Source organism: Stegastes partitus, unplaced genomic scaffold (genome assembly GCF_000690725.1).
Source record: "Stegastes partitus isolate 25-593 unplaced genomic scaffold, Stegastes_partitus-1.0.2 Scaffold6, whole genome shotgun sequence".
Classification (NCBI taxonomy): Eukaryota; Metazoa; Chordata; class Actinopteri; family Pomacentridae; genus Stegastes; species Stegastes partitus.
The window spans coordinates 2,027,128-2,036,252 of record NW_007577737.1 but is presented as its reverse complement, the minus strand read 5'-3'; the positions used below and the strand labels follow the sequence as shown (position 1 = coordinate 2,036,252).

Sequence of the window (9,125 nt, the reverse complement as noted above, 5' to 3'; positions counted from 1 at the left end):
GCAAATATAGATATTTATATACGGATACACACACACACATATATTTATATATATATATATATTTATATATATATATAATATTATATATATATATAGCATAGTATAGTGTATATATATATCTGCAGCCTCGATACTCTTGTAAATCATTCTACAATTTTATGGTTTTAATTTGATTTAAATCTAGCTTTAATTCTTCGCTCCGCAATATGTTTTTTGTTTCTGTTTTGCACGATCACAGTTACTTTTAATTTTTAGTTACTTTTATTTTTATTGTTTCATTAGATATAGTCATCATATGATTTTTATTTATTTAATTTTGTTTATTTTTGAGTTTCATATTAGAAACCCTGAAAAGGCCCAGAGGTGTCTGATAGAAGGAGCTGTCAGAGTGCATCTGCTTTAAAGCTCAGATGTTTTTGGTTTGATTTGTTGTTGAAGATTGTTTTTTGGTTTTATTTACTATGTTAGGTGTTCAGATCAGTTTTTTTCTTCTTTTCAAACTGGAATCAGCCCAACACTTGGTCCACAGCGATGCTAAATGCTCCAGCTCGCCCTGCGTGCCTGATGATGCTGCTCAGAATGTGGCTGAAGATTTATTTGACTGTGAAACGAGTGAATCCATCAAAGGTGAGCGGCTGGAGTGAAGCAGAGGCTCTCGGCGTGCCCACATAGTGCAGCGTAAGACGCTCTCATAAATAAATACAGTGGAAGCAGAAAACATGATAAGGAGATCAATCACGCTAATTAGTTGCTAATTCTTTTGAGGACTGTATAGGTTTGATAACGGACGGGAGAGCTTATGAAAGTGCAGTGTTGTACATTAGGACTCCTTTACAGTGGGGTTTTAATCCACGGTAACGAGCTGGGCTGTGTGGGCCGTGTGCTTGGAGGATCTCTGACTGTTTAACGGAGAGAGCAGCAGCAGGATGTGAGGCCGGCTGTAGGCTGGTCTCTGTTGCCACCTAGGGCTGAGTCTGGGCGCTTTGCTCGGTGCATCACATGACACACTCAACGCTGCTGCCCTTTAAAACGCCGACCTTAACGGGGATAAAAAACGCAGCTTTTCATTATCATATATGTATATGTTGGTGCCTGAGGGCGTGCCAGCCAATGGGAAGGGAGCGTGGAAAACAAGCCAGCCCTCCTCCTCCTGCTCCTTGCCTCCTTTGTGTCCCCAGAGGGATGCAGATATCCCACAGAGCCCATCAGCTCCTGCAGAGCCTCCAGAGGGGGAGCGTCTGGCGCACAAAGCAAACAGCTCTGGCAGGGCCCTGATGTAGAACACGGTCCACTGAGGTCAGGCAGAGGCAGCACAGCGCTCCGTCCTGCATCCAGAACCACCTGCATCCTCAGCAGCATGCAGATAATGTGAGGCTGACAGTAGTAATTATGGCTGCGCTGAATCAGAGGAGCCTGAATGTGTGATCAGGCAGTGATGTGTTGACAGTCTGATTGATTACAGAGGGCACAGAGGTGGCCTTAAAAAACACCACAAATTACAAGGATCCCATTTCTGTTTCTGTATTAATATTATCCATAGTATCAGTGAGTCTTCACACATGTTTCTGTCATTCAGGCAAAGTTTGTAGATCCATCGAGGGAAAACCAGTTAGAAGCAGAAGATGAACATTTAAGAGAAACCTGCACATGAAGTTATAGACAAAGGATGAGCTCCGTTTAGTGCAGGGGTTCTAACAGGAGACGGTTCGGTACCAGACTCACTCAGCACCGCTGGATTTACAATCATGTAAAAAAAATCAACTGCTCTCCAACAAAGTCCTTTAATGAGTAGATTTGATTGATTTTGATTAAAACATAAACTCAACATGCATTGAACTGAACTGTGACAGGGCTGATTTCCAGTCAGGCAGCATGGCTGGGTCATCTCCCAACACCTAAAGATCCTCATGTGGTTTATCCAGTCCCATATAATCACCACCATGTGGTTCATCCAGTCCCATGTAAGCACCACCATGTGGTTTATCCAGTCCCATATAAGCACCACCATGTGGTTTATCCAGTCCCATATAGTCCCACTGCCACCTCCGCTCCACGGTCAGAACTCTATGTTTACTCTGGACCAGTTTCAAACACAACATAACGAACACTGACCCAAAACTAAGAAGGTCCACAGAACTCTGGCTCCAGTACTTGACTTTAGAGACGTGTTCAGACCACAGGTGTACACAGCAAACAAAGGCAGCCCAGATATAAGATCTAAACACTACATCTGAGAAGAAGATGACTTAAATCAGTGAAGTTATCTGCCCATGCAGCAGCTACACTTTACTGGATAAGAAATCTTGAAATAAGATTTTTAAAGTTCAATTTAAGATTGTGCTGTAAAATCTAAAAAATGAGTAAATAACTTTTACAACAAGCCAAATTATCTGTCGTGTCTAAAAATAAGATTTGAAGTCTTGGCTAGTCCCAGATCATTTGCAGTGTATGAGTGTAATATGACAGACCGACGACCAGTCCAGGACCTGACAGGCCAGAGTTCCTTCTGACATGTTATATTTCAGTCACATCTGACAGTAGCTGGTCCTTATATTAAGAAACCAGCTGACTTTGGTCTATAGATTCACAACATTCATTAAACAGTGTGTTAGCTTTGGGAAAAACAACACTTCAAATTGTGGGAATGTGAGAAAGTCTGGAAGGTTTGGTCAATCCATCCATAGAGACGTATGAATCATGGAGAACATAAAGGCTTGATAAGAAGCCTCCGTACATGACCTGCTCATCACTGAACACCTCAGAGACTCAGCTAAAGATGAGCACGTGGAAATAACAGAGCAGCTAGAACGCTGCTTCAGACCAGAACAAAGACAATCAAGCACATAAAGGTTCTGAGGGGAATACCTCAGACGTCAGCTGTTCACCTCCATATTCTGTACCTCCGTTCTCATGCTGCAACTATTTCAGTGCAGCTCAGTAACACTGTGACACATGAAGGAGCTGCTTCAGAGAATGATAATTTGTTATGTGCTCTCTAACAGCAATTACACTCCTTCCTAAACAACTTGTCAGATACTCCCTAGGTGGTATTTGTATTTCAAATATGATTAACAGCTCATCTTCTCCATCGCTCTGACACTTTAAATTGCTCGCTGCACAGGCAGTTTCTGCAGAAACCGCACTCCATAAGCCAGACTGTGAATGTGGATGAATGTGGAGTGGGCTCCACTGGAAGGCAATCTTCACATATAGTATCACTTACCGCACAGCGTTTGACTGGATTTTAAAGAAACTTGAAAACAGATGAAGGTTGGGGCTGAGTTTCTCCCCCTGCCGCCCTCCTCCCCGGCTGGAGGAGGAGGCTCTGCAGGCAGACAGCAGGATAATACCAGCACAGCGACAGCACCGTCTGCTCCCCTCAGGCGGAGGCAGGAGTGATAGGTGGCGAGGGCTCCAAGTGGGGAGGATAAAGAGCACATGAGGAATCGTGTGAAGGCCCTGAGAGGCCAGGGGACCGGTGTCACCCCTCCCCAGGGACAGACACTAAATCAGAGCAGGAGGAGGCATGGAGACACGTCTCCAGCTTTATGAGATAGTTAGCATGCGCTGGCCCCTCCTCCCCTCTTGTTTCCATTTAAGAGCTGACTGGCCCTCCGATAACGGATGGCGCCACAGGTAATTGGAAAATTGGCAGGCTTGTCAGGGAGATTTGGTGGATGGCACGAGTGTATACGATGGTGGAGTTCATGAGGTGTCATCCCACAGCTGAATTTATATCCGGCCCATGGACTGGCACCAGAAAGTATCCAGAGTTCAGGAAAAAGTAGCACATTTTTCTCCAGGGGAGGCTGCATATCAGGACCGCCACGGAGACACGACAAGGTTCCTGTTAGTGGCAGATGAGTTATGGGGCGCCTTTTGCATTAACCCCACCCTTAATTTACTGTTTCTGTACATGTGTGAAGCACGGCTTCAGAGCGGCGGCTGTACGCTCCGTACAGCCGCCGCTCTGAGTCTCTAACAAGTCTACCATGAGCATCATGATGAGACCGAGGCCAATCTACCAGATCAACAGGTCACATATCAAAGAGGCAAAGCATATAGCCCATATACATATATGTATATAACTATGGTGCTGTGTCAGACTGACGACCAGACGGCGGCTCAACTTCTCCATCGGTGATGCCAACAGGACATGATCTGACTAACAAGCAGTTACAGTATTGCCCATTTCAGGATCAGAATCTCTTTATTGTCATAGTACAAGAAAGCACAACGAAATGTGAGATACAGGCTGCACTGGTCTCTAAGCTGCAGGTGTCCACGTTGGAACATGAGATATTTACACAGAAAGATGTTTTAACTTTAATTAAATACGTAGCGGTAGCATACACAGATACGTACCGTAGAGGCTTTTTTCTAAACAGCGCCTGTAACGCGGCTGGTTAAGGAAATAAAACTCCAGCAGCCTACCAGGAAAAGTCACTGATCGCTATCTTCATCTTCCTCCTGCACTAAAACCACTAAGGTCGTCTTCTTCAGTGTCTTCAAGAGCTGAACAGCCTCAGAATCACTTCGTCACTTCCTCAGTCTCTCTGTCGTCGTCGCTCTCAGCGTCACTTTGGTCTCGAGGTGAATTCATAAAACTCGTAAAAACGTTCTGAGCAGAGATGCTATGATGAAGCTACAGACTTGATCTTTCTCCAGATGTGATGACAGTCTGATGACTCTTCAGACCGAAGGCGTGCAGCTCCATGAGATGTTGTGGTGGCCACGCGTGTGTAGATGTGTTTATTAACCTCTGCAGGGGGATAATTGTGTCTGTCAGAGCCGTTTAATCACCGCTGCAGCTCTCTCCACCGTCACTTTCCCCTTGTCTGCTCCACTAAATCAGCCGGCTGCTGCTGTCTGGTGACACTTTCTGGTTACTTCTAAAACTCACACATATTTATGAGGCTGGTTCAAGTTCCTGGCCTCACCTGGAAGCAGGAGGAGGAACTCTAAAGTCTAAACTTCAATTCCTCCAGAAAAACTCACCTGTGTGCCGCAGTCAAAGGAAGAAGGAGGGTTTCAGGCTGTGGAGACGTTCTTCCACGAAGAGACTGTGAAGCTTGAACATCAGTGAACCAAGTACATTGAAGTTAAAATATTATGTATTAAACTTGGGGGCTGCAGGTGGCTCGGTGGTTATCACCGTGGCCTCACAACTAGAAGGTCGCCAGTTGGCGTCCCGGTGAGGACACCCGGGATCTTTCTGCGTGGAGTCTCCATGTTCTCCCCGTGCAGCGTGGGTTCTCTCCGGGTTCTCCGGCTTCCTCCCACAGTCCAGAAACATGCTGAGGTTAGTTGGTGATTCTAAATTGTCCGTAGGTGTGAATGTGAGCGTGCTTGGTTGTCTGTCTCTAAGTGTAGCCCTGTGATAGACTGGTTACCTGTCCAAGTGAACCGGCCTTCACCCTGAGTCAACTGAGATAGGCTCCGCCCCCCGTGACCACAGTGAGGATTAAGGAGTAGAGATGATGGATGGATATTAAACTAGTGTTCAGTTTGTTCAGCAGTGTGTTAGTGATCGTTAACATCTGTATTGGTGGTGGAGCTCTGAGCCCTCCTCACCCTGCAGCCCACTGAGTTGACCTAAAATAACCTCTACTGCAAGGTAAAGCCTAGTGGTCGTGCTCCCTGATGCCTCTGACCAGCTGTAGTTATCAAACCTTACACAACAACAGCTGGTGTTTTTTTGTCGTTTGGAGATTCTTGACAGGAGCTACGTTTTGTCCTGAAGGACTTGAAGGAGTTTGTTCATGTCCTCAGCATTTCTTCTCCACTCTCGGCTCATCCTGAACCATGCCAGCTGGGTTTAGGGGGCTGACTGTGGAGGCCAGGGCATGTGATGCAGCACTCCTTCACTTTAATTCCTTTCAGGCCCTGGAGGTGTTCTGGTTCATTGCCCTTCTGGAAAACTATTGACGAGTTTAAACTAGATCTGATGGTCAAGTGTTGCCTTGAATTCTGAATAAATCTCCAACAGCGCCACCAGCAAAGTCCCTAGATAATTCTGTATGTTTTATTTTGTAGTCTTGATGTCTTCAGTCTTGTCCTGCTCCTCAGATGTTTCTAACGTTGGACTGTGTGCAACAGTCAAAGACATTTTCTGACTCTTAAGAACACCACGTGTAAGTCTTCCCATTTGGCCGACTGAATCTGATGCTCAGGACATCCAGAACATCTGGTACTCTGAGCACTAACATGCTGCTTGGCTTATTCCTTTCTAGGTTATTAGACAGTGTTTGTGCGTAACACTAAAGAAAATCATGAAAGTTTTGAAGTTTTCCATCTCAAGCAATAAACCCAAACCACTTTGAATGTCAGTGTTGACCTACATGTCTGCAGTCGGTGGTGGCACACGTAGGTCATGACTTCCACTCCTCGGTACCACTCCTGGGTTTTACAGTGTCTAAGAGCTGCTTGCTTCAGGTTTTCTCCGTCATTGCAGAGGCTGATGTGTTTCAGACGACCTCGTGTGATGTCTGACGGTGTGTCGTGTCTTTACAGGAGGAGGAGGAGGAGCAGCTGGAGGAGGAGAACTCTGTGAAGGAGGAACGGCCAGAGCAAGAGATTCCAAACTGAACCGGCGTGACACGACACCAACACAGCTGCTCTGTGGCTTCACCAGTCTTAGCTTCTTCTGTTCAGACTATAGTGCACATACCTTTCTACTAGCCTCCCAAAGTCTGTAGGCAGCCACCTGTTAGCCTCCACTCCAGATGGTCGCGTAGCCAGAGGTGTATTTTAGAAAACACTATTCAGATGGTAATATCTTTAGTTTTATGCTAGAGTTTGTACTTTTCATGGACGGTGCTGGACAGACAGACGGACGGATTTCAGACATTTTCATGAAGCAGCACATGACAGCATCCAAACACAGGAGCCCCGAGCTCCTCCTACAGCCGGGATGCTGTATGTCTGACTGTTAGCGCCCAGCCTGATGCATCTATGACACTTTCCATGCAATCTATTTTCATACAGTGATGATCACCAGAGCATCCTCAGTGTCCTGTTTACAAGATGAAGCTGGTGATGTGTGTGGCTGAGCCTTTTTCTCAGAGCACATCTTCTTCCCTGCTGAGCACGCTCACTCCGTCACGCGTCCGCTTTGAAGTCCTCTCCACTGTCTTCAAATACGTTTGACTGGATGATTTTATTTTTGTATTTTATTCATATCTGTCTCTTTCCCCATTTTGAAATATTTGCGTTTCACATAATTATTTACGATTCTGTGAAGTGCCCGGTTTTGTTTTTTGTGTTGGAAGAAAACCTTTACAGTATCTCTACGGAACCACATACCGATCTATTTTGTCATTGGATTTGTAATAAAATCTTCCATGTTTAGGAGATGTGTGTACTCAGAGATTGTATTTCCAGACTTTGTAATGTAGAGTTAGTCGGGGCTCTTTTCCTCCTCTTTCCTAGCAGATGGTTGTTTGACCTGCTTGTAGTCTGTGGTTCAGACTGTGTCTCTGAGCAGCCGATGAAGCATCACTCACTTCTCAGCAAACTGAAATTTTTACATTAATTAAACCCAAAGAGGCAGCAAATGTGTCCGTGGTCTAATTAAGCCAAACGGACGGCTGTATGTACCGACAGTGGGCGTAAAGCAGAGTGATGACTGTCAGAGAGTGAACGTTAGATCTGACCAGAGACGCTGTCAGACTTTCACACAACATTCACAGTTATATCCCTTAAAGTGCCAATAAATCCAAATTGCAAAAATGCCTTGCGTCTTTATGATTGATACTCAGTCACTGTGGTTCTGGGCTCGTTTGGTGTCGGACCGACTTGGTGACACAACAGCAGAACTTAGTAGTTTTAAGAATTTCTTTGTGATAGGACAATGGTATGAAGTTGTCAGCTGTACCTTGACATGTTTCGGGGGTTCCATCAGTCGCCTTCTTCAGAAGTGTCATCTGATGTGTGTGACGTGTCTTTATCAGCTGTTTTTCCTAGCTCTGCTCCAGAGACCACCGCGCAGCGGTAGGTGTGACCAAACTGGCACACCCACTGGAACTGTCAGTTTGGCCACACCTAGGAAAAACAGCTGATAAAGACACGTCACACACGTCAGATGACACTTCTGAAGAAGGTGACAGATGGAACGCCGAAACATGTCAAGGTACAGCTAACAACTGCATACCATTGTCCTATCACACAGAAATTCTTAAAACTACTTGTACTTTGAGGACAAAATTAACATCTTTGCTACACAACAGCAGAACTTATTAGTTTAATCAAGATAGAAACGGGAGTTTTGCTCTGATGTAAAGCCAGAATGACGCTATAGACTGTGAAATCATCCTCCTGCATCAGCTGTACAGCTCCTTTCTGCCTTAGTGCTGCTCAGAACTCTTTACAGTGTGTTTCTCTTCCAACCATTTACACACCATGTTGTCAGAGCTCCATGCTTGGTGCCTTCCTGCTTTTCTTTCTTGACACTTCCACATGTGTAGGGACGGGAGATCGAACGGCCAACTTTAGCAATCAGAGGATAACCCGCTCCACCAGCTGAACCACAGCCGCCCAATGACGTTCCACGATTAAAAACAAATGAATCTGGCTGCTTTCTGGATTATATCAATATCTGGCAAAATGGCTGCTGAATCCAAAACAGACGACGAGCTGAAGACAGCAGGGGGCACACAGGAGGTGTGAAGCTACAACAGGATGGGTGGAAGTGAGACTTCCTTCTCACCAGCTGAGTCCAGTTCTATGCAGGACCTGCTCCAGTTAAGGTGAGGAGTGTCCTCTATGCATGATGCTAGGCTGCAAGTGTGTTATCTGTGGTTCTGGAACATTCTGGCCTCTGCTGTTCACTGCAAAACTGTTTATAAAAGGAGCAAGATTGGGATTAGGATAATTTAAGCAAATACAACAACAATAATAATGACAGTCTAATACTACGTTTCAGCCACTTATTCACATGTCTGTCGTACAACTGTATAAGAGATGGAGGAGCGACCTTAACGTCACCACTGGTTTGTGGACGAGCATTCTGAAGCCTGGAATTTGGCTGCTGGGCAGAAATCTGAGCGGTTGCTTTGATCCCCAGTGATGGAAGCTGTGCAGGTCTGAATCATCTCAAACAAGCCTGATGGCGGCTTCGTCAGATG

General features: G+C 45.4%; 1 protein-coding gene across 2 annotated transcripts in view; it reads left to right on the top strand.

The window, feature by feature from the left end:
* Nucleotides 1-7,731, top strand: part of phf14 (PHD finger protein 14) — a 65,793-nt gene extending 58,062 nt beyond the window's left edge. For both annotated transcript variants that reach the window (XM_008281425.1, XM_008281417.1), the window contains exon 18: nt 6,514-7,731. In XM_008281425.1, coding sequence (XP_008279647.1) covers nt 6,514-6,588 — 75 coding nt within the window. In that variant the 3' untranslated portion in view covers nt 6,589-7,731. The remainder of the gene's footprint in view (nt 1-6,513) is intronic.
* Nucleotides 7,732-9,125: the final 1,394 nt, after the last annotated feature.